This window comes from Sinohyriopsis cumingii, chromosome 1 (assembly GCF_028554795.1).
Source record: "Sinohyriopsis cumingii isolate HCF-2022 chromosome 1, ASM2855479v2, whole genome shotgun sequence".
NCBI lineage: Eukaryota > Metazoa > Mollusca > Bivalvia > Unionida > Unionidae > Sinohyriopsis > Sinohyriopsis cumingii.
Window position 1 is genome coordinate 145,655,150 of NC_142961.1, and position 27,720 is coordinate 145,682,869.

Below are 27,720 nucleotides of genomic sequence, written 5' to 3' on the forward strand. Positions count from 1 at the left end.
ATCTTCACGACTTAATAAGATTAGTTTCAGTGACTTGATTATAGTTTAAACTAAGTAAAATTTCGTCGTAAAATATGCTAATGTGTGGATGATTGAAGATTTAATAAAAAGGACCTGTTGCTCGGCGCAAGAAGATGCATTTCCATACTTCGGGGTTGGATGCGTTTCCAAATATTTCGCTCTTGTTCCTCGTTGTCGTTCTTGCTAAAGCTGGATTTTTGTTTGCGTCTCCTTGATATGTAGGCTCTTCCGTACGTAATATATAGGTACAGGTAGTAAACCAGACCAGTTCGAATCAAATGTAAAGGTCAAAGGTCATTTGGTAACCGCTGACAACAGAAAGAAACCATATACCGAAATTGTGGACCTTGATGTCTTACCGATGAAATGGCAAAAGCTGAGAAGGAACCGTTAAATTTTGTTCATAAAAATGCAATTTTATGTGAAACAATCATGAAGGAGCAAAGGCATCAAAAGTTATACACAAATTATAGTGTAAATCCCTTCAAGAAACGTGAGTACGATTTATCGGACCACTGTTCCGCGATTATACCCCACCCCTGACGACCAAGACCGAATAAAATATAAAAATAGGACAGTGCATTTTCGTAGAGACTATGTATCGTTATTAGTAAGAACAATTATAAAATGTGTTAATTGTAATCAGCAGATTTAAAAGAATGATAATTTTTGCATCAATACCTTAATTTTTGTTTTTGGTAGCTGATGCACACATTTGGAAATGACAGTTTTGCATACTGTATGGCCTGTAAAAAACAAAAATTGGAATCAATAGTTATCCTACAAGTGAAAAATCACGTCTAGTACATGGTATTAAGTAGCCGACCCATCTTTTTATTTTTAAATATATAACATACCTTCGTCTTCCGTTGTTTCTTAGCTCCATTTCCTCCACCCACCCAAGAACAATCCAACCTCTATATACATGTAATTGTCAAATATTACAGATTATTCTAAACAAGTATAAACGTAGATGAACAGGGCAGGACAAATTAACTAACCCGATGCTTGGAACAAGCTAAAATTTGTCTCGGGCAGATTTAAGTTTGGAAGATTCTTGCCAATGGGCAAGTCCAAAAATTGAGAGACAGGGCATGCTCAATTCATAATGTTTTGTTATGCAAATTATACACTCAGTGAACATGCCCAGAACATTTAGTGTACCTTCATTACACAAATGCAGTATCATCCATCAATTATTGTTCTTTTATTACACATTATGCTATCAAAATCTGTCAGTTTTATCTTGTATCAGTCTCACATTTTCTCATGCAGATACAAGTTTGAATGCTTCCTGTTTGAAGCAAGTTTTGACAAGTAGGTAATAAATACTTATATTTGAACGTAAGTTATATTTTAATTGTAATATTTGGAAGTATACAGGATTCACCAACTTTAAAGTCCTAACCAAGCCACAAGAAGTGGGCGAGCAGGATTTTCCGTAATTATTATGCTGGTCAATTGTCCAATAATGTGTGCTGAACTTGAAGGCTGTCCGATTTCAGCTTGTGAAAGATTGTTTTGATGCACCATTTCTGCATGCCGCAGGTGACTAAGTTATAATTTTTAGTGACATATCTGGCATGATTTCTATTACAGATGTGTTTGGAAAGAAAAAGCACTCGTCTATCATGAGTAATCTCGAAAAGGCAATCAATCAATACTGAAACATCTTCCATTCGTAAATGGTTTTTATCATCTATTGTTTATGTAGCAATTACAGGAGACATGTACATATTTATTACGTGGCAAATAATTAAGTAGATGAAAAAATGTTCTTAAATCATTTGGGTGTGTAAATAAATAAATCAGTACAAAAACACACTAATTTCCAGGTAATTATTTTGTGTGTAGTTGAAGATACGAGTCTGCTAGCTGTCTGTCTTTGCTCTACTTAGTACTCATTCTGCTATGAATTTAATTTTATTCCTTTTTTACTCAGATTTTATGACCTATCTGTATAAACTTTTTATATAACTTTAATCATTGTCATGAAAAATAGTTTGAAGAAAATATCCCATACCTTAATTTCAATCTTACTTTCTTTTTATTAATTGCTCACTGTGATCTTATGTCATAATTTGGAAGTAATTGCCCACTGAACTTAGACACAAAGACACAGTGATCACATTCAAGAGGGCTCTCAAAACTCACTTATTTCGACTGCAAGAACAAACTTAAAGACCTAATAATGTTTCCTACCTTAAATATTCTCAGCATGTTTTTTAATGTTTTCTAATTTCATGGCGTTTGTTTTTGTAATCATATCATTATATGTTTTTTCTCTTATAGGTGTTGTCTAATGTTGTAAAGCGCTTAGAGCTTCTAAAGATTAGGTGCTATGTAAAGTCCTCATTATTATTATTATTATTATAATTTTGAGCAAGTTCAAATCTCCCAAGGGGAAGTTCAGTTTTCCAGTCAGCTTGCCTCAGGACTAACTTTTTTGAAATTTTGTAAGCCTTGATGAATATCCACAACAACTGTATCTATTGCTAGTGAAAATAAAGTATTCTAAAATTACATTTCCACTTACAACACAGAGAGAAAAAGTACAGTAGATACCTCTTTTGAAAGTGCATGTCTCCAACAATAAGATTCACTATGGTGACATAACCATAGGAACATATCACCAGGAGCTTAGCCAGACACCACTGGTAGTTTTCCTGGACCAGCAGAGTACAGTCATTGTAATAAGTAAAAATGTTGGTTAATTTTCATACTACAATCAAAATAATGTCTTGAAATGAAGTATCTATTTCAGTAGATAAAGACCCATGTTAAGTGTTGCATTTTCTTATAACAGCAATCTCCTTTTTAACTTGTCTTAACATCAGCATTATCATTAGCAGTAGGCAGATAAACTCACTATTTTGACACATTGCGATATTGTAGTCATCCATTTTTACAACCTTGTAACGTTTTCTGTTACATCATTGCACTCACCCAGTCATGTACTTAAGGTTTTGCTCCTGCAGCTTTTACAGATAGTGAGGTTATTTTGTATTTTAGCCAGGTTTACATAGCATGGTGAAAATACCACTTCAGATTTAGAAATTTAATGATTTTAAAATAGCCAACATTTTATATTTGTGCCATTTCTTTGACACTAAATTTGGTTTAGATATGTTTTTTATGAAGCTTTATAAATCTCTATTTGGCCATTCTGTGGACAAAGTTTGAAGAAAATCTGACTGGCCAACCTGCCCCCTGCCCCCAATAAATATGATGCACGATTTTGCATTAGCATGCTTGCATGGTCTTCACTCTGATCACTCTGAATGCATTGTTTTGCATTTGAACCCAGAGTCATATCAAGCAAGGTCTCTGCATTATTTTGGTACAGCTAATTTGCATGACTAAATATTGCTAAAAATACGACAATTGAATTTAAACATGTGAATTAAACATGTTTCCCTTCACCCAACCAAAATATTGTGAGGCTTAGTACATTGGAGATTATTGAAGGTATCTATGTCAAAATGCAAAATTTATTGAAATTTAATGGTATTTCTAAACAAAAATACATAAATAGCATTTGTATGTCAAAGTGAATAGGCAAAGCTCAGCCAAAATATTGATCTACAAAAAGGACACCTATCTGCATAGGTAATATTATCCTATCCTTTCATATCCAGGCTTTACTGTTTAATGTTAAGTTGAAGTTTCATTACCCATCTGTTTATAAGTAAAATATTTTCTCTTTCCAGTCCATATCATAGCAGGAAAGCCTAATTCTTCACATGATACAGAGGAAGGGGAGGAGGATGGTATGTGTACTACATTCATTGCTTTATTTTTCTCTTAAAAACATAAAGGTGTTTTTTGTTGTTATTGATCATAAACTGAAACTTTGGCTAACCATGCCATTTTAATACCTCAGTGTAATTGGTAGCCATGAATGAATTATACACTTAAATGTAGTTTTTTTTCTATCAATTTCTTGATTTACATGAGTACTAAGTTGCTCAAAAGTCTAATTTGTGCCTAAAGATGAGAATCTGAAACAAGAGTCCCTTGAAGGGACTGATGCTCTACATGATTAAAAGAATTTTCAGGAATTTAAGATAAGATTTTTTCCCTCTTGCATAATTTTGATATAGGACCAACTTGACACCATAGGGACTGATAAAAAAAACCATGTCCAAATTATTTTATCGTTAAGAAGAGTAGAGATAACAATATTTTCAAAAGGCCACCATGATGACCATATTGGCAGCCAGCTCAGCACCATTTTAATATAGGACGAACATGATATTATATGAAGTCTTCTGATATAAACCCAATACTGATATGACGTTCTGTTTTGAAATAGTAAGAGCAGGATGTGCAAGATGGCTGCCAAGATGGCTATACTGGACATCAAATGCACACCGTTTACATTTATAACCATCTAAAATGTCTTTTCACGAGAGTACAATATTGAAATGACCAGCCATCTTGGAGAATTAGTAGCAAAAGATTGTCCAGATAGATATTGTGGCAGCCATATTGTAGGTCAGATTAGTACCATTTTGACAATCTAAACATCTTAAAAAGTTTTTCAGTGAAACTTCCATGCTGATATGACCACCATTCATTCAGCACAAGTAGGGATAACAAAATTTTCTAGATGACCACTGTGGTGGCCATATTGAATGTCTGAGTAGCACCATTTTTATTTAGGACCAACTTGACATCATAAGAACACTAAAAAAAACATACTTATATGACAATATATTTTGAAGGACTACCAATAACAAGATTATCAAGATGGCACCAGTGGAAGCCATATTGGATGTGTGAATGGGACCATTTTTATTTAAGACCCTCTTCTGGTAAAACACCATGTCAGTATGACTTGGTGTTATGTAGTCATAGTGATAACATGATTTTCAAGATGGTTGCTATTGTGGACATATTGGACATCAGATCAGCACCATATTCATTGAAGACCAACTAGGCATCCATCATACAAAGAACTTTGGTTAAAACCCCCAAGTTGATATGACCATCCATTCAGGAGAATAACAAAATTTTCAAGATGGCCACTATGACAGTCATATGACATTACACTTCAAATCAGCACCCTTTTCATTTAGGATCAGCTTGACACCAGAAAAATTCTGGCGAAAATCCCATGTCAGCTTTTCATTGAAGAGTAGTAGCCATAACAACATTATCAAGATGGCTGCCATAGCAGCCATATTCCATATTGAATGTCAGACCATCACCATTTTCATTTTGGATCAACTGGACATCATAAGAAGTCTTTTAGTAAAACCTCATGTTAATATGACCATCCATTCAGGTGAAGCAAATACAATATTTTCAGGATGACTGCTGTGGTGGCTATATTGGATGTCCAAGTGGCATCATTTTCATTTAGGATCAAGCAGACTATGGGATGAATGTGTAAAGTTTCATCGCAATCCTCCGTGTAGTTTAGTAATGATAACAATCTTGTGCCAATAAAAGTACATGTGTTGTCTAGTACAAGAAAGGGTACACGGGTGTTTTGTCAAAATAATGCTTCTTGCTTACCAAAAATTTTGATGAGCTTCAAGCACAAAGAACTTCGTTAATGCTTTTTATATCTAATGCAGATGAGATAACAATCAGTTGTTAGACCAGGATAAAATCATTTTATCCAGATGTTGATTGTTTACCAACAGAACTTGTTAGAGTATAGGCTTCAGTTTACATGCTGGGTTAGGTGAAGTTTAAAAAAAATTATAATTTGTTTCTATTTTTACTAATAAAACACGTAAAGTCAAGATGTACTTACAAGCCGGAGGTATTGGAATTATACAGGAGCTGTTAATGTTGTCGTCATACATTTACCTGCAAATACCTTACACTGCAAATCAATGTTTTTTTTCCCTCGACAATTCCTCATAAATAAAACTTGTTAGTTTTTTTTTCTCCAAAAAAAACAGGAATGCAAATGGGTCTTCAAAATAGATTTGCAAAGGTATTATCATGGCAGCATAATATGCTTTTGATGAATTTGATTGAATTTTCCATTATAAATGATCCATAGTCTGGGCATTCTGTTGTGTCTTAGGTCAAGTGATATTAGTGTATATAGGTTTTATAAACAAAATATTCATTCCCGTTTCATATCAGCCTTTGGGAACATATGATCAGAGTTTTAGTTGAGTTCAGATATAGTTTGATAGGAATCATTTAAATTATTCATTGGAATTACAAAGTGCTCATTGAGTTTTTGGAATAAAACATTAATTTGGGATTATTGTGAATTCAAATAAATCCATTCTGAATTATATCATTATAATAACATCAAGACTGCTGATATATCAACATATCCAACAATATTGGTACATCAAAACATTTCCATTGCATTTTCCAACATTTGTATTTTGCCTCTTTTTTTTAAATTTTAGTTTCACACCAAGAAATGAATGAGTCCAAACAGACATCATGAGACAAGAGACTTTATAAACATGTTACTTCAACTTCCAGCATACAGCTATGCAATGTGATGCAAACTGTGCATTAAATTAATGGAACTATTTGATTACATGGAGCACTAAAGTATACTATTGGTACAAAATGGGATCACATTGATTAGCAGCAGTACCTTGTCTTATATTGGTTAAAGGAGAACTGGATATCATCTTTAATATGCCAACCATATCTCTTAAATAACCTACCTATTTAAAACCAGTCCCAGATGATAAAAGATCAGATTAGGTTGGGTATTGGACAAAAATGTCTTGCATCCATCACAATCTGAAACACAAGTTTTAATGCATCCGAAGAATTTGCATCTAGATACATGAACCCTGACTTACTCAAGAACCCTCTATAAGGCAACATCTCTTATAACAGGGTAGATTTGTATGACTTCACTTGACAATGTTATTGTGAGAGATCGCTGTACTGATATTTTCCTGGTGTGCTTGCAGCCCATTTCCTGAAGGTGATATCAAGAGCCAATCAGGAGCCAGTGAAAAAGTACACCTATCCCCAGACAGAAGCCCAAGAGGTAGGCTGGATCACAAGACCTCTGGTACGTAACATCTTCTGATCACAAATGTGAACCACTGTTAGTAATGCCCGTTTTAATGAATGAAACTGTCATCTAACAAGATTTGTTGTTGTTGTTGTTTTTCTAGGGTTTAACGCCATTTTTCAGCACAAGATAGGCTATACATGGCGGCCAGTATAAATGGTGGAGGAAGAACCCTGGAAAACTCGGGGAAGAACCACCGACCCACGAGAAGCTACTGGCAGGCTTTCCCACATATCCACGCTAGCCGAGCCTTGGACTCGAACCCACGCAGACAGAGGTGAAACAAGATTTGTAGGTTACTGCACTTGTATGGGAAAATAAGAACAAGTTTTTAGGAGTAATACTGCATGGCCTTCTGAGTGCAGTATTAGTCTTTATGTGTTCATTTTCTTATTCTACCTGAAGCTTCATTATAAAAAGAATTATAAGGTTATTCTACCCAAGGCTTAATTATAAAAAGAATGCACTACAAGAAACAAAGTAATTGAATTTATGCTGTTTTCCAAAATACACAACAATAGATTTATCAATACACAATAACAATATTAATGTGCACATAGCACCACCCAGCAACCTTTGAACTCCATTGCATGCTCAACAATATTTTCAGAAAGAATCGTTATTTTGGTCTACTTAAAATTGAAATTTAGTGTCATATTCTGAATAATGTGCATTGCAACAACTTTTCCAGCTGATCTGTAATAGATGGATTTTGGGTTTTTTTGGGTCCATTTTACTCATTTCTGCTTGTGATGGACTGTATTTATTAGCTGTGTCAATTCCACATGAAGTACATGTGAATGGAGCTGGGAGGGATGTGCCTTAAATCAGCTGCATGTGTGTTTCCGTTCTGTCATTGATTGTTTGGAATCATAATGTGGGGAAAATATGAACTCTTTCAATTGAAATTGTCAAAAAGACTGTGGAATATCATGTTCATTTCATTTTGAGTGCAGTAAGGAGAATCTTATTGCAATTGGAATGTTCAAGTTTACAGCACAATTTTGCAGTGTATAATCAAGTTTTAGAACCCATGACATAGCTCATGTAATTCATATTTGCAAAACTAAGAAAGTACATTTTGAGGAAATTCAGGATGCAAATATGTAAGTATATTTTTTTCCACTCTTATTACCAGCTAAAGAAGACATGTTTAAGCCTTGTCACATGCACGTTCTTTGTAGGGACCCCAGCTATGTAATGACCTGCATGGCCTCCATCGCTAGCCTAAATCCAAAAGATTGTTTAAAAAAAGTTTTAAGTGGAAAACTGCAAAGCAGCTGGTGTGTGACTGGCCATTCAGCTAGTCGAAATAAGAATTCTTCTTTGTCTTTGCTTGTTGGCTCATGAGCAAAATCAAAGTTGTCATATTGCATTGTGTGAAATGGCCCCCAGGGGAGATTGTGATGTGTTAGATATCAATGAGGTCATCTGATAACGAGCAAGTGAATGAAAGTGTGATACTGTTTACAATTACACGAGTTTCCTGGATGATGAGGGACAAGCGATGCAACATTTATTTGGAAAAAGAGATAATATCCACCTATCTACCAAAGGGGTGGAAAAGCTGGCAAAAAATATAAATGCAGTCATTCATGTAGTCTGGTTTTACTGCCACATTACAAACTTCATTCGTCCCTATAAACCCAATGTAGGTCAAAACAGCATCAGACAATATGTCAGCCGTATCAATACAGTCAGTACACTTTGGGATGTTATTACTATGGTGAGACCAAACATTCAGCACAGGAATGTAGGCACAGATGGCCAATACAATGCCATCAGTGTGGTAGCTTTGGACACAAAGCCAAAACTCAAACTAGATTTATGGAATAGGGAAAGGGTAATGAGGCCATCTCAACTCCACAAGACTCTATTCAGTGGGAGGGACCAATCTATCAAGGACTGGTATACCTTGCCAAAACAGATTTGATCCCCTTGCTGATGCATGTTCTGAATGTGAAAACTTAACAGCTACATGTATATATTCAAATATGACTGATAGCTCAGATTTATACAATGATTATAAAAGTAGAAAATGCAGTTGTAGAAAAACTAATTTTTTTATACAGTAATGACAGTTGAAACAATAATCATTGTGAACATAGTTTTAATACTTTTAATGTCTCCTTGAGTGTCTCTAATAGCATTGATGTCTCATGAATTTAGGAGTTTCTAGTAAGGGTTTACACATAGGTCATTTAAATATTCAGGGTTTTCATGGAAAAGACTGATCAAGTGAAGTTACTGCTAACCTCTCCAAATAATAATTAATTGGACTCTCTGAAACAATGTCAACAGAAACTCAGGGTGAAAATTTTGTTGCATATGAATGATATGACAAACCTTATTGAAGGGATAGGAAAGCAGGGGGTGATGGGCTCCATGTGTATGTTAGAACTGGTACTATTTCTTAAAGACGGGAAGACCTAGAAATACAGGAAATAGAATCCATTTGGCTACAGATCACTCCATAAAAAGCTAAGCCCTACTTGGTAGGTTTTGTGTACAGAACCCCATCATCACATACTGATTGCTGTTAATATTTTGAACTCCAAGTAGATACAATTTCAAATAAAGAGAAAGATTTTTACATTCTAGGTGATATAAATAGAGACCTTCTCAGTAATCAAATAAAAGTGAATTGGATGGATTTTATTGCTTCGTTATGTATGGAGCACCTAGTAAATGAACCCACCAGATCAACATCTACCACTAAAACACTTATAGATCATATTTATACCAATACAAAAGAAAATGTTTTGGAAGTAATGGTTCCAAAGATTGGTACAAGTGACCACTTTGCAATTTTTCCAACATGTAAAATAAATGGCAAATAATTAAAAAAATAATATCCATAAATCCATTACTTATTGATCTTTTCAAAACTTTGATACTGTTAAATTCCTGGAAGATCTGAAATAGATTCCATGGAATACAGTCCAAATCTATGAAGATATTGATGATGTTTTAGATACTTGGACAGATCTGTTCATCAGTAAAGTGAACAAACATGCCCCTTTAAAAACGCACAGGATTTTGAAAAAAGACCACCAGCCAGGCTGGATCTCCTCAGAAATTTTAGAAGCAATAAAGCAAAGAGACCAACTAATATCAGTAGGAAATCAAGCTGAATATAGAGTTTTGAGGAACAAAGTTAATAAAATGGTACGTTAAGCCAAACAAGCGCACTACAAAGTGCCGGATGAAAACCAAAATAACCCAAAAGCTATCTGGAAAGTGTTTACAGAGTTTGGTGCATGAAAAAGTAACAGTAAAACTGAAATTTTATCCATCAATCATGAAGGCATTTATACCAATAATCCAACTGACATATCAAAAATTTTTAATGAATTTTTCATTCAAATTGCTGAAAAACATAAAGAACATGAACTTCATCTTGTCATCTGGAACTCAAACATTATTGTGCTAAAAAACTACCAAACAATATAAAGTTTAAAATTCCTAAAATGAGGACAGACTTTGTGTTGAAATATGTTACAAAAATGGATGATTTTAAAACTACAGGACATGATATGGTTGGATCAAGGCTATTAAAGGTAGCTACACCTGCAATTTTAGAGAGTATAGCTTTCATTTGCAATGAAAGTATTTGGTCTAATAAATTTCCACAAACATGGAAAACTGCCAAGGTTACACGATTGCATAAAGTGGAAGCAAAGGATGATGTAAATAACTACAGACCCATCTGTATCCTTCCTTGTCTCTCCAAATTACTAGAAAAACATGTACATGATTCTTTTCTCAACTATTTAAACACTTATGATCTTATTCATGATAATCAGTCTGGCTTTTGACAGAATCACTCCTGTGAAACCGCACTTGTATCTTTGATTGATAAATGGCTGAAAGCATTAGATCAAGGAGAAATGGTAGGCACTGTTATGGTTGATTTTCATAAAGCTTTTGATCATGTAAACCATGAAAGTTTGCTTGAAAAACTAAATATCTATTAATGCCATGATAACTCCCTAAACTGGTTTACTTCTTACTTAACTGATAGAGTGCAGAAAGTATTTTTAAATGGTCAACTTTCTCAAAGTAAAACTATTAACTGTGGAGTACCACAAGGCTCTATCCTTGGACCTCTGTTATTTATTCTATTTATCAACAATTTACCTCTTAAGATTGGAACTTTTAATTTCTTCCACTGACCTCTATGCAGGTTATACTACACTGAGATGGTAAAACCAAAATGGTACTTGAAAATAACTTACAAGATGCTCTCAACAGACTTCAAGTATGGTGCAAGGAAAACAGTATGATCATAAATATAGAAAAAAGAAAGCCCTACTAGTTACAACACAACAAAAACAAGCAAGGCTAGATAGCGACATACTCCAGGTTCTATTTGACAATGTGAGCCCTTAATATTACCTCTCATGATAAAATTCTTGGTGTATTCGTAGATAACAATCTTGGTCTATTCTCATCTTTGATTACTGAGGAAAATCAAAACATACATTCCTCTTCAGTATAGGGTCATCTTTTATAAAAGTTTTATTCAGCCATATCTGGACTTTTGTGATTTAATTTGGGGTAATAACTCTAATTCAAACATAACACTTTTAAGACTCCAAAAGAGGACAGTTTTGCCTGTCACCCCTGCCGGGGTATAGGCTGCCCATAAAGATCGCCAGAGGTTTTTGTCCTGCACCATCCCCTTGAGCTGACTCCAGGTGTGACCCATCTTAGTGATGTCTGCCTCAAGGTCATGTTGCCAGGTGTTTCTTGGTCGGCCCCTTCACCGCTTGCCTTGAGGGTTCCACCTCAATGCCAGTCTGGTATTGATGGTTGGCGGTTTATGTAGGGTGTGTCCTATCCAACTCCACCTTCTCTTGTTGATCTCATCAAATACCGGAAGCTGGGAGGTTCTCTGCCACAGGTTGGTGTTGCTGATGGTGTCTGGCCAGCGGATCTGGAGAATTCTTTTTAAGCAGCTGTTGATGGTCTGAACTCTCTTTACGGTCAACTTGGTGGTTTCCCAGGTCTCTGCTCCATACATTAGGACTGACTTCACATTGGAGTTGAACAGCCTGATCTTGGTAGTCAAGGAAATTTCTACTCCAAAAGAGGGCTTGCCATTTAATTCTAGATCAGTGTATAGACAATTTCCAGGATGCAATGAATAATATAAAGATATTAACAATACATGAAAGAATATTTTTTAGAAAGGCCAGATTGATGTATAAAGTATCCAGAAAAGCCATTCATGTCTCTCTAAACAATATCTTTCACCAATGAGATGCTGATGGTACTCCAAATTTAAGGTCCATAATAAGTAAAATTTGCAGTATACCAAGGCCAAAGAAGGAATTGTGTAATAAAAAGGTTTCAATATACTGGTCCACTTGTATGGAACAAAATTCTCAGTGACATAAGGCAGGCTTCTTGCATTTCTTCTTTTCAAAATCAATGTCTCAAATGGATGAAATCTTTAAACAAATTGAATAGTTCAAGTACAATAAATACTGCCTGCTTTTCTGTAATTTTACATCATTTTCACAGTTGAATTTTTCAATGCAGGATGATATTTTATATTTTATATATGTTTATGTATTCACAGATGCCTGTGCATATGTTCCAGGTTTGATACTTTGATTTTTAAAATCACTTAATTATCAAGTGTCAAGCCAGATTCTTCACATCATGTTGTATATACTGTATATATTGTACATAAAAGATAGAAGGCCTCAAGGTAGATTAGTTCTGTAACTAATTGAGTTACCTTCTCTAAATAAAGTTTTTATTATTATTAATGTTATTATTATTATTATTATTATTATTATTATTATTATTATTATTATTTTATTATTATTATTATTATTATTATTATTATTATTATTATTATTATTATGAGTGTACATGGTCTGTTTACAGAGTAGTTCCTAATACTCTACACTATTTTAGATGCATGTGTCATGCAATATGACAGACAATGTGGGTATGTGAGAAAGCTTGCCAGTAGCTTCTCGTGGGTCGGTGGTTCTTTCCGGGGTTTTCCCGGGTTCTTCCTCTACTATTAATACTGGCCGCCATGTATAGCCTATCGTGTGCTGAAAAATGGCATTAAACCCAACAACAACAACAACAACAACATGCAATATGAAGCCAAAGCAGTATGAAAAAATGATGCTAGATTCCGACAATGCAAAGTTACAGAGAAAGAAAAAAATGAGCATATAATAATAATAAATATTATGCAATATGGACAATTTTATGCTGCTTTAAAAGCCCCTGTATTCATGAGTGTAGAATGGTTAATTATTCTTACCCATGCTTCAGTGGCTACTTTCATGCATAATTATAACAATAATAAGTAATAATAATAATAATAACAATAATAATAATAAGAAGGACATGTACAAATGTACTTTCTGTGTAATGAATAACATTTGATGCATTTAACTTATCTACCCTTGACACAACAGAATTAGGTACTTCTACAAGATCGGTGAAAAAAAACATCACCACACTCACCATCATCATATGCTGGACAGGTCCTGTTACAAGGTATATTAATGTTCAGAGTAAAGAATGAACTTTGTCGACCATAACTAAATGGTATGTTTCATTTTAAGTTAGAAAAACAGTACCAAGTCCTAAATCGAGATGAGTTTCAAATGTTCACTGCAAGACACAATTTCCAAAAACAATAATTTTCTTACACTGGTGCTGTTCTTTAGAATGAACTCCTCAAAGCAGTTAATCACAAAGAAATCTGAAACTGTTCAAAATGACTACTATCTCGAAAGGCAGTTTTCATTGCAAAAATTGAAATACATGCACTCCAATTTATTCTGTTAATACATCTCACAGAAGACACTTTGCGATTTTATTCACATAATGATTTTAAGAATGTTTTGCTATTTATAATTTTTTTTTTTTTTTGGTCATTAGTATTGACGGTAGTTTGTTCATCCTGAGGGCATCATGGGAAGAATAGTGTATTATACTGAGATACCCTCATGAAATAAAGATTTATTATCATTATTATTATTAATCCATTTCATTATAATTGATTATTATTATCATTGATCGTATTGGTGTCATTCTGTATACATTTATTTTACAGTAACATGTATCAAAACATATGGGTTTCTGGACAAGTGCTTTCCTCTCTAGCATAAAGATGTCAATTTGTAATTATCATTTCATGTATATACCTTGCATTATTACACAGAAAGTGAGTCTGAGCATATAGTACACATCAGGTCTTCACCTTTGACCTTCACCTTTCTTTTCATTTGGGGTATAAGTACACAGCAGGATTCACATTTAATTCTCACACTCACAAAATGCAAGATGAGATTTCTTGTCGATGTATATTTTTATGTGTGCTAAAGTTTCAATTGATATGCAGCAAAAAATTAGTAAAGCTCCTTAAAAGAATGTAAATTCAGACAAACCTTGTGCATAATCATTAAATGTAAAGTGAAGTCTGTTTTGGTATTTATTCATTTACCATGGAATATGTTGTTTGGTGTGTAGCCAAATGCTGTGACCATACCTGTACCTATTGATAATTGATGGAGGAATAGGACACAACCATTATATTGTATTCACAGACACACAAATATTTATATGATATGATCTTCATATAATAGGGCTCAAGCTAGAGTGCAACTCAGGCAAAATCCATACCCCTGTGCATGTCATTTCTTCCATATAAGCCTAGAGTTGAACCCTCCCCCCATCTTTTTCTCCTATGGGTCAATTAATGCTCCTTTTATATTTTAAGTACTTCTTTTATATGCTGCTTGACTCCATGTGTAATGAAATGGCAGTTGTTAGTCCTGTTGTAAACATTTTTTATTCTGACTACTACAACCAGTACACTCAACTCTACACTACTGTTTTGCCACCACTTGACAATAATCAGGGAGGAGAGAGGTGTATCTACACCCAAAAATGAGTCCAGCCTGACTGTCCCTTAAAAACTAAATGTTTCTTCCAAATAAATTCTTGTTCAGTCTTGGTGAGGCTGATTGTTCATGAAGTTTATATGAAAAAATCACACTTTAATGTATGTCTAAATAAGGCTTCAGATACAAACAAGAAAAAAAAAAAACAATTCTTTTTAATTTATCATCAAAAATGAGAATACAAATTACACTGAAATATTCTCAGACTCCTGAATTTCAGTATTGGTAATAACAGCAACTCATAAATAAAAAAGAACCAGTAGAAATAGGATTTTGCAAGTTGTTTTTTTCTTCATCTTGCAAAAAATGCAGTTAGTAAAATATTTTTTTAAAATTGAGCTAATAAGTGCCATTACAAGCTCAAGTTCAGTTCCTGCTTGGAACAAATTATTGTTGTTGTTCTTATTGTTGTTGTTAGGTTTAATGCCAATTTTCAGCACATGATAGGCTATACATGGCGGCTAGTATTAATGGTGGAGGAAGAACCTGCGAAATCCCCGGAAAGAACCACCGACCCTCGAGAAGCTACTGGTAAGCTTTCTCACATAACCACATTGGCTGAATCCGAGACTCGAACCCACGCAGACAGAAATGAGATGGCAGTGATCCGTAACGGAGAGCGCTTTAGACCACTCGGCCATTCGGGGCCCCTGGAACAAATTATAACTCTAACCTGTTTGATAATATTGGTGCCCTCGATCAATTTCTTTCATATCATCATGTGTCTAAACATATGTGGTACCCAGGAATGAATGCTTTCCTCTCTGTTTGGTATATACGTGTTTTTCTTTTTTTTCAGATTGATACAGACAGAACTGATCGGAGATTAAGCTTCCCTAGGAAAAATACTCCAATCACCAAATACATGGATGAGGCATGGAGGTTAAAGGAGCAAACAGAGAATCTCAATTAAAAAACTTTCTATGCACATGAAAGAAATTGTTTAATGATTCCATGCTTTTGATCACATTTACACAGAAAATATTCCCTCATGTTCCCGTCTGTGACATGTTTTCTAATTTTCCCACTATGACTGTAGTCATAATCAGTCTTTCTAATACAAATAAAAATCCACATTCTGTTTGAATCAAAAAGTATAATATATATTTTTGACAAGTATCAAAACTCAAAGATAAAAGTTTTCTTGACTAAGACATTCTTGCAATTACCATGTATATTACATTTGTATGTGCAGACACCATGGAAATACTATTCTAGATGGTAGGTAAATTCATAGTTTTTTTGGTGGTGGGGAATGGCTTGCTACTTGGAATGTTTTATGCATATTTGACAGTCTTTCATTGCTTTAGATACTAAGTGTCTGCATTTTACTGTACTGAACACATCCTCAGCCAACTGCAGCCCTTTTACAGGCAAGTTATAAAGGTGTAAAAAAGTTTGTGCAAATTGGATTTACAAGAAAGTGCATCTTTTAATTCAAAACACATCGGAATTGAAGGCATCATTGTTATTTTTCACTGATTAACATTTTGTAAATAGTTTTTTCTTTTTTTTGTAAAGAAAGAACTTTGTCTAGTCTCTTATGGAATATCTGCCAATATTGCTATAAATTTCATAAAATATATTAAAACAAGAGTTATAACAAATAAAGAGATTTTATATTTACAAATTCCTCCACTGGTATAGAGAATCAGTTGAACACAACATTCTTTCAAATTATTTGAACTGTCCTACCAGTTAAAGGTTTTTTGCACAAATAAGAGAGGATATATTAAACTTTAAAAAGAGTGATTTATATTTCAAATTAAATAAAAAATCTAGAAATGTTACCTTGTTAATGTCATTGTATTTTTTGTTCATCATATCTGAAGTAAATTAGATTGTGGTACAAAACTACAGCCATTACACACTACTGAAGGCTTTCTGTTTCTCTCTACTTTCTGTTTCTCTCGACATGTATTTGACACATTAAACATTGTATGACTATATGTTAGGAAAGGCCTACTTCAGAGGTGTTGAGATAAGTCTCTCTGTGACTCAAAAGCAAAAAGTGTTCACACATACTTTAAAAAAAAGTCCTTTCAGAACTATCTGATTTCATAAGATAATGTATGGAACCTTTTATTCATTAAATAGACCATGAGATACACTTTTACAATCTGAGACAAACAGTGATGAAGCAATTTAATTCAAAACTGCACAGCCTAAGAACAAATGATCTGTAATGAAAATGTATGGCATAAAAATGGAACAGTATAATCATGTGACATTCTTTAAAGAAAGTAACTGACTATGCTGCCTTTGTAATGATTCAATTTATTTTTAAAAAATAATTGTTTTTAGACCAGATGTGGTCAGCCAATCCTAAACTTGTTGGCATAAAAAGGAAGATTCCTGCAGTATACTGAGAGGGGATTGGAACCTCAATCCAACAAAGAAAATGCATTTAAACTGCCTACCACCAGTACTAATTTATTTAATGTGAATTCCAAAACGACTCCATTTACACACACACACACACACACACGTGCACACACATTATTTCTGGTAAAAGATCGAGGCAATGATGAATAAGAGTTTGAGCCCATGATCGGACATTTGAAAAGAAATAATTTTAAAAGAATGGAAGCATTAAAAGGCTAGACTAGTCCACCATATCCAGGGAAGTTCAGAAGAACAAAATGAACACTAGCCAATATCAACGATGATGTCTAAGAAGTGAACTATAAAAACCTGAACTTAATGTTTGGATGAGCATCTCTGTAAATGAGACTGCCTGTCTTTATATTTTACTGTGTACAAGCTGAGCCCATAGATTTATATCAATATTCCTTTTTTCCTTCTCATTCCTAGCTTCTATATGAATACTGCTGATATAAATTGGTTACTTCTTTTTTTCTCTTTGAGAACTGACTCAAAGAAAAGAGGACACAATTTCAAAATATTATGTTGCCCCTAAAGATCCCCTGTTCTGGAAAGGTCATTCATCAGCCAATTGCAAATATTTCAACCGTTTTTTGTGTGGACAAGTTCAACATTTTTACATGTACTATCTTTTCCTGTTTTTCATTTTCTGTCTTCTTGCTTTCCCAGGTCTACTGGGTTTATGCTTTTTTCCCTAAAATAAAAGAAAATTTCATCAATGAAACCACATGTTAACATGTGAAAATGTTCATTGCATGTCATGGTTTATTTCCCCATAAAAAAATAGAGATAACTTTTTTCTTTATTCAAATATGTCTTTAACATGACAGTCTACATAAATGTCTTTAGTATGACCAACTAAATATCTTTCGTATGGACTAAATTTCTGTAGTATGACAGACTATATAAATGTTAAAATGACACTAAATGCATGTTAAAATGACACTAAATACATCTTAAAATGACACTAAATACATCTTAAAATGACACTAAATACATCTTAAAATGACACTAAATACATCTTAAAATAACACTAAATACATGTGTAAGGTTACAGACACTTTGAAAGTAGATACTTGAAATTACAAAATATTCTGGAGCATAAATTCTTTGTAAATTTAACAACAAAACTTGATTCCTAAAAATATTTTTTCTTCAGAAAACATTAAACTGGCACATCATACAATAAATGACCAATTAGCAAACATACTGTAACTATGTAACTATGTAACTATGTTATGTGTACTACGCAACTTTAATGAAGATAAATGTCATGATTTACTGTAGGAACAGGAACTTCAACTGGAAAGAATAGCTCTTTTCAAAGATTGTTCATTCAATCAGTTCTCTATTTTTTTTATTGATAGATCTGCCAACTAAAATCTAATAAAAATCTTATAAATTAGTGCTAAGAAGAGTACCATGAAAAAAAAATGATATGCACACGCTGTATTTAATAGTCATAAATTATGTGGGCACTATTACAGTATCCAGGTTGACTTGGGAGATTATTGATGAAGAGGTCTCGATGATCTCAACTTTCGGTCAAGGCATGCACTTGAACTAAATTTAATGTGAACTAAATTTAATTATGGTCTTACTATCTTCTGCCCTTTCTATGAAAACTGAGAGACAAAATATCTACATTTCCAGTTGTCCATCCTGTCACTGCTCTTTCATTTCTGCTAAGCAGCTTGTGATTAAAAAGGAAACTCAGCATACTTATACATCATCATTAAAAGGTGTGTCATTTAAAAGACTCAGGGGTTCTATCTTCAAGATGACAGTTACAGCATGATATTTTAAGTTTTTCATGACCCTTTCCCTTTCACTTCCACTCTATAACTTTGTTGCCATTTGAGATTCCAGGATCAAACCTAACTTACTTATCCATCAATAGAAGATTTCTTGCATACCGCACTGGGGTTCTAATCTTCAAAGTAATGACTCAATATTTTCCAATTTCATGATTCATCAGCTGCATATCTTTAAAAGTATTTGAGATTAAGGGATAAAACTTGATATCATCACTGGAAGGTGTCACATATCACACTGGGGTTACTATCTTCAAGGGCAAGATCATGGATCAATGTTTTATATTTACGTCAGTTTCCATTCCACTTAGTAATACTGAAGTTAATGAGATCAATGAATGTATACTTGTACATCATCACTAAAATGTGTGTTTCATACCACATTTAAAGTACTATCATTAAGATATGTAACTCGGAACACATGCATACATGCCAACCCTGCAAGATGTATAAGCATAATTATTGCTATTATATATGGCAAAAAGCGTAATTTTGATGTAAAAGGTGTAATATATATATATATATATATATATATATATATATATATATATATATATATATATATATATATATATATATATATTACATGCCAGAATTGCAGCATGTATGAAACAGATATGTTTATTTCTGTTGCTATCCTAGTTATCATAAGGGCAAAATCCACTAAAGACTGTCAGACTATATCACAATATTCTGTCTCGTACAACATCTAGCTCAAAAGAGCAATAAATAAAAAATTTGAAGAAGCACTGTAGTTTTTCAATACATACATTTTCAAACCAAAATGTGTACTAAGTTTCACAGTGAGCCATAAAAAACACAAGGTCTAGTTGCATTGACAAGATTTGGTCTAACACTCTATTCAACCCACAAGACATAAAGGGCTGTAACTCTATCTAAAGACATGGAAAGAACATAGTTTGTCAGTTTGCCCAGTTTGAAATTATGACCATGACATGTTCAAAGTTATGCAGATTTAATGAAAACTATAAGACTAGTGCTTACATGATTATGTCTTACAATGCAACATGTTTCAAAGTTTGAAAAGGACAATAACTTTAATAACAAATTTCACAAATAGAATGATTTGTAGAAATGCGTATTTTCATATGAGGCCCAAATTTCAAGAAATTTCATTCCTCACATTTCACGGCAATCCATTTAAATTTAAGACTGGTTGTGTTCTCAAGATTCTGTCATGCACTGCATTCAGCTGAGGTTAAAACAGGCAAATACTCTTCTAAAACAGACAAAAACTTTTAAAACTGCAAAGCAAAGTGATGTAAATATGCACATATTCCAGTGATGACCACAATTCCACTCCCATTACAATATTTACCAAATTTCTTTGCAATCCAACAAGAACTGGCGGATTAGTTGTGCCAACGAGACTGTGCATTAAACTACAGTACCAAAATGACAAACTCTATAAAAAAATTAATAAAGCAAAATGAGTTGTCAAAATGTGCGACTTCAGTGTTGAGAATATTCAACAAGTTTCAAGGCAAGCCATCAAAAACTAACACCAGTGTTGTCAAGATGGTGTCTTACAATGGATCAATCTATATGATGAAAAGGACATTATCTCCAAGAAAGACTAAGTAACCAAACTGAATTATCAATATTCACAGCTTCAGGCGGTGACCATAATATTTACCAAGTTTCACAGCAATCAAGAAAAAGTGCAGGACTATTTGTACCATTATGTTATACACACCAGCTACAAGACCAAAAACTTAATTTAATTGCAGACCCTCAAAAATGGGGGGGGGGGAATGGAATTAGTTGCACTAACGAGAATGTATGTTAGTCAGACAAATATAATTATTATTAAAAAAGCCCTGCCACTGTAGTGGCTGGGGGGGAGGAAGTATAAAAATCTAACTCTCAAAGTTTCCATGATTAAGCAACTTGGCAATTACCGTCTTTTGGCTCTGACGTTTTTGGTTGACTGCTATACTGAAAGTCTCCCCCACATCTGCTGAGCTGCCAGAAGAATTGTACTTCCCTCTCTTCTTTTGACCACCAAACCCGAATTTTTTGTTCTTGAAATCTCGCCGTTTGTTTGGTCTGGGAAACACATAAATAGAGGATCTTACATGAGTGTTCATTTCAAGATGAAATTCATTGAATAATTTCTTTTTTGTGAGTCTTTGCAACCAAAAACTGCAAATCATTGGACAAGTTCAATAAATTTAGTTTCAAATGGAAACAAATACATGACTCTGTTTATCACATTACAAATTTTTTAAAAATTATTTGAATGGCAGAACAGTAGTAAATGCTTTTGAAATATATTTGAAAGTCCTGGTTACATCATCATTTGATGTCATGTTATTGTACATTATATATATAAAAAGAATATCAGAAAGGTACATACATTTTTGTAAAGGGAGTTCTCATTAAAAAATATATACTTGCTTATTGCTCAAAAACTTGTTTTGATTTGATTTTGTTGGACTTAACACTATTCTTCAGCAACAGCAGCCAGTATATCTGGTGGAGGCCTGAACCATCAAACCACAGGAGGCAAGCTTTCTCACATACCCATGTTGGTCAAGTTGAAACTCAAAACTCATGCCGACATGGGTGAGAGGTATAAGTGATTTGTACAGGTGACCGCCTTAGACCACTTGCCACCAAGGGCCCCTTAAAAATAATTTTGCAATAAAACAACATGAACATTCTAAAACAGAGTAATTCTGTTCATGAAGCCCTTAAAGTGACCCATGTTATTATATCTAGGGTGTCTGAATCTGAGAGGTATGTGTCATAGTAGTAACCTGTGTTGTAAGTATGGGGACCTTATACTGAGGGATGTTCCAACACAGCTGTGTCATAGTAGTGACCTGTGTTATAAGTAGGGAGGCCTTACACAGAGGGATGTTTAGTGACCTCTGTTATAAGTAATGGGCCTTATGCTCAAGGAATTTCCAACACATCTGTGCCAATGCTGTGGACTGTACTGTAACTGATGGGTGGGTCTTGAACTGAGGGAAGATCCAACACAGCCATGTCAAAGTAGAGACCTGTGTTATAAGTATGGGGGCTTTATATTGAGGGTTGTTCCAACATAGCTGTGTCATAGTAATGACCTGTATTATAAGTGAGAGGGCTTTATACTGAAGGGTGTCCAAAACACAGTCATGTCATAGTAACGACCTGTGAGGGGCTTTATACTAAGGGGTATTTCAACAAATGTGGACAACACTGTCATGTCACCCAATATATGGTCAGAGCATACAAATCCTAATTTTATACCTCTATTTTCAAATCCCACTGGTCAACAGTATAATTCAAACACATGACATTTAACACGATGTATATTTGCCAATATTGTTATTACTCCTTATAAGTCTTATATTATATCATGGGTCACATTGTGCTACCCTCAAAGCATCTGACATTACATCAGATAACCTATAGTTACCACACTATCACTGTGAGTTATAGGACTTATTCAAAAAGGTGTTTAACTATAAGAATAAATTACTCTGATTCTAGCATGTATTTTCCTTGGGTAATTTCATTTTCTGTGGGTATAATAAAATAATTTTTGTTTTCATTTTGAGGTTAAAGAGGATTCTCAAATCAGAATACAGTAATATCTATGTCTCCTTACCTGATATCAACAAATTAAACTGGAATTACAATTGTGACAAATTATAATTACAATTGTGACAAATTAGAAGTACAACTGTGACAAATTAGAATTACAATTGTGACAGATTACAATTGTGACAAATTAAAATTACAATTGTGACAAATTATATCCTTATTTTTAAAAAAATGGTAAATCTGATGGCTGTATAAAGAGCAAAACTCTAAAAGCTGAAGTTAAAACAAGTTTATTTTAAAACAAGCTGCAAATAGGATATACAAACTTTGTCTTATTTTCAAAATGAATTTTCAATTGGTGTTATCAAGTAAAATATGGACATCTACTATTTTCAAAGATCTACCATTGAACAACAGCAGACTGGAACAATTCCTGAAAACTGATGATCTGAAGGGAATGTTAAACTTTTTATAAGTATTACACTTAAAACTTGCAGAAAATAAATACTTTTATTGAACAAAATAAAATATCCTGCTCTGTTTCTACATGAACCCTGAATGCTACATTATATGTCAGCCCCATGTTGAACTATTCTGTATGTAGGCACATCAGGACATGGCTGTTTGGACAGTACTAATTAACTATTCTGTATGTAGGCACATCAGGACATGGCTGTTTGGACAGTACTAATTAACTATTCTGAATGTAGGCACATCAGGACATGGCTGTTTGGACAGTACTAATTAACTATTCTGTATGTAGGCACATCAGGACATGGCTGTTTGGACAGCACTAATTAACTATTCTGTATGTAGGCACATCAGGACATGGCTGTTTGGACAGTACTAATTAACTATTAAGTATGTAGGTACATCAGGACGTAACTGTTTGGACAGTACTAATTAACTATTCTGAATGTAGGCACATCAGGACATGGCTGTTTGGACAGTACTAATTAACTATTCTGAATGTAGGCACATCAGGACATGGCTGTCTGGACAGTACTAATTAACTATTCTGTATGTAGGCACATCAGGACATGGCTGTTTGGACAGTACTAATTAACTATTCTGTATGTAGGCACATCAGGACATGGTTGTTTGGACAGCACTAATTAACTATTCTGTATGTAGGCACATCAGGACATGGCTGTTTGGACAGTACTAATTAACTATTCTGAATGTGGGCACATCAGGACATGGCTGTTTGGACAGTACTAATTAACTAATCTGTATGTAGGCACATCAGGACATGGCTGTATGGACAGTACTAATTAACTATTCTGAATGTGGGCACATCAGGACATGGCTGTTTGGACAGTACTAATTAACTAATCTGTATGTAGGCACATCAGGACATGGCTGTATGGACAGTACTAATTAACTATTCTGTATGTAGGCACATCAGGATGTAACTGTTTGGACAGTACTAATTAACTATTCTGTATGTAGGCACATCAGGACGTAACTGTTTGGACAGTACTAATTAACTAATCTGTATGTAGGCACATCAGGACATGGCTGTATGGACAGTACTAATTAACTATTCTGTATGTAGGCACATCAGGACGTAACTGTTTGGACAGTACTAATTAACTATTAAGTATGTAGGCACATCAGGACGTAACTGTTTGGACAGTACTAATTAACTATTCTGAATGTGAGCACATCAGGACATGGCTGTTTGGACAGTACTAATTAACTATTCTGTATGTAGGCACATCAGGACATGGCTGTATGGACAGTACTAATTAACTATTCTGTATGTAGGCACATCAGGACATGGCTGTTTGGACAGTACTAATTAACTATTCTGTATGTAGGCACATCAGGACATGGCTGTTTGGACAGTACTAATTAACTATTCTGTATGTAGGCACATCAGGACGTAACTGTTTGGACAGTACTAATTAACTATTAAGTATGTAGGCACATCAGGACGTAACTGTTTGGACAGTACTAATTAACTATACTGTATGTAGGCACATCAGGACATGGCTGTCTGGACAGTACTAATTAACTATTCTGTATGTAGGCACATCAGGACGTAACTGTTTGGACAGTACTAATTAACTATTAAGTATGTAGGCACATCAGGACGTAACTGTTTGGACAGTACTAATTAACTATTCTGTATGTAGGCACATCAGGACGTAACTGTTTGGACAGTACTAATTAACTATTAAGTATGTAGGCACATCAGGACGTAACTGTTTGGACAGTACTAATTAACTATACTGTATGTAGGCACATCAGGACATGGCTGTCTGGACAGTACTAATTAACTATTCTGTATGTAGGCACATCAGGACGTAACTGTTTGGACAGTACTAATTAACTATTAAGTATGTAGGCACATCAGGACGTAACTGTTTGGACAGTACTAATTAACTATTCTGTATGTAGGCACATCAGGACATGGCTGTTTGGACAGTACTAATTAACTATACTGTATGTAGGCACATCAGGACATGGCTGTCTGGACAGTACTAATTAACTATTCTGTATGTAGGCACATCAGGACATAACTGTTTGGACAGTACTAATTAACTATTAAGTATGTAGGCACATCAGGACGTAACTGTTTGGACAGTACTAATTAACTATACTGTATGTAGGCACATCAGGACATGGCTGTCTGGACAGTACTAATTAACTATTCTGTATGTAGGCACATCAGGACGTAACTGTTTGGACAGTACTAATTAACTATTAAGTATGTAGGCACATCAGGACGTAACTGTTTGGACAGTACTAATTAACTATTCTGTGTGTAGGCACATCAGGACATGGCTGTCTGGACAGTACTAATTAACTATTCTGTATGTAGGCACATCTGGACGTAACTGTTTGGACAGTACTAATTAACTATTCTGTATGTAGGCACATCAGGACATGGCTGTTTGGACAGTACTAATTAACTATACTGTATGTAGGCACATCAGGACATGGCTGTTTGGACAGTACTAATTAACTATACTGTATGTAGGCACATCAGGACATGGCTGTCTGGACAGTACTAATTAACTATTCTGTATGTAGGCACATCAGGACGTAACTGTTTGGACAGTACTAATTAACTATTAAGTATGTAGGCACATCAGGACGTAACTGTTTGGACAGTACTAATTAACTATACTGTATGTAGGCACATCAGGACATGGCTGTCTGGACAGTACTAATTAACTATTCTGTATGTAGGCACATCAGGACGTAACTGTTTGGACAGTACTAATTAACTATTAAGTATGTAGGCACATCAGGACGTAACTGTTTGGACAGTACTAATTAACTATTCTGTATGTAGGCACATCAGGACATGGCTGTTTGGACAGTACTAATTAACTATACTGTATGTAGGCACATCAGGACATGGCTGTCTGGACAGTACTAATTAACTATTCTGAATGTAGGCACATCAGGACATGGCTGTTTGGACAGTACTAATTAACTATTAAGTATGTAGGCACATCAGGACATGGCTGTCTGGACAGTACTAATTAACTATTCTGTATGTAGGCACATCAGGACGTAACTGTTTGGACAGTACTAATTAACTATTCTGTATGTAGGCACATCAGGACATGGCTGTCTGGACAGTACTAATTAACTATTCTGTATGTAGGCACATCAGGACGTAACTGTTTGGACAGTACTAATTAACTATACTGTATGTAGGCACATCAGGACATGGCTGTTTGGACAGTACTAATTAACTATTCTGTATGTAGGCACATCAGGACATGGCTGTATGGACAGTACTAATTAACTATTCTGTATGTAGGCACATCAGGACATGGCTGTCTGGACAGTACTAATTAACTATTCTGTATGTAGGCACATCAGGACATAACTGTTTGGACAGTACTAATTAACTATACTGTATGTAGGCACATCAGGACATGGCTGTCTGGACAGTACTAATTAACTATACTGTATGTAGGCACACCAGGACATGGCTGTATAGACAGTACTAATTAACTATTCTGTATGTAGGCACATCAGGACATGGCTGTCTGGACAGTACTAATTAACTATTCTGTATGTAGGCACATCAGGACATGGCTGTTTGGACAGTACTAATTAACTATTCTGTATGTAGGCACATCAGGACATGGCTGTCTGGACAGTACTAATTAACTATTCTGTATGTAGGCACATCAGGACATGGCTATTTGGCCAGTACTAATGAAAGAGCTAGTTGCCTCCATCTGGATCATTTTAACCTTCACCTTGGAACCATTTAACTTTGATATCAGAAACCTAATTCATTTCTATATCAGCCAGCCATCCTTAAACTTGTATACCACAATGTGATGTGTATTCCAAGTTACTAAAAGTCACAAAATTATTGTGCTATGTATTGCATAATTACTGAAAATCACAAAATGTGACAAGATATGTTGCATAATTAAAATTGCTGTAAATAATAAAAATGTCTGCCATGATGTGTTGTATAATTAAAACTACAGTAGTCCCCCTCTTGAACGGCCCCCCTGACCAGCGGCCACCCGCTCCTTACGGCCAGAATCCGTTGGCACCGACGAGTTTGTGTTCAAAAGTACCCCTCGCGAAAGGCCACCCGGCTAACGCGACCAGCGGCCAGCATATTAGTGCAAAATCATAAAATTTACCCCTCACAAGCGGCCGCATTTTATTTGAATATGTATCCAGAACCAGTATTGTATTCATAACGTGTGTTAAGTAATCCGATTTCTGTTTCCCGATGTCAGGTTCTCGTTACTGAAAGAAGTGTTGAGTAAAGTACATTTACCACTAAGGTTAATATTATATCATGTACGCCTCACGAGAAGCCAAATTTATTCCATAAAAACCGAGAAAGACTCAAATTTTAATCCATACAAAAGGGTACGTACATGTAATCCAATTAGCCTTACTGCTGTGTTATCATAAGATGTCCGGTTTAGTCACTCTGATAATTGTTAAGAATACAATTATCGAACAGCAATAACAGCTG

General features: G+C 34.6%; 2 protein-coding genes across 2 annotated transcripts in view; one reads left to right on the forward strand and one right to left on the reverse strand.

Moving 5' to 3' along the window:
- Window positions 1-320: 320 nt before the first annotated feature.
- Window positions 321-16,775, forward strand: LOC149808093 (cilia- and flagella-associated protein 144-like). Its single transcript, XM_089973464.1, has 4 exons — window positions 321-514; window positions 3,732-3,791; window positions 6,933-7,036; window positions 15,785-16,775. The coding sequence occupies exons 1-4, from the start codon at window positions 388-390 to the stop codon at window positions 15,896-15,898; spliced, it is 405 nt and encodes a 134-aa protein (XP_089829590.1). The 5' UTR covers window positions 321-387; the 3' UTR covers window positions 15,899-16,775.
- Window positions 16,776-17,114: 339 nt separating this feature from the next.
- LOC149808094 (putative rRNA-processing protein EBP2) overlaps window positions 17,115-27,720 on the reverse strand; it is a 37,461-nt gene continuing 26,855 nt past the window's right edge. Inside the window, exons 8-9 of the mRNA XM_089973462.1 lie at window positions 21,107-21,254; window positions 17,115-18,064 (exon numbers count right to left, since the gene is read on the reverse strand). Coding sequence (XP_089829588.1) covers window positions 17,996-18,064; window positions 21,107-21,254 — 217 coding nt within the window. The 3' untranslated portion in view covers window positions 17,115-17,995. The remainder of the gene's footprint in view (window positions 18,065-21,106; window positions 21,255-27,720) is intronic.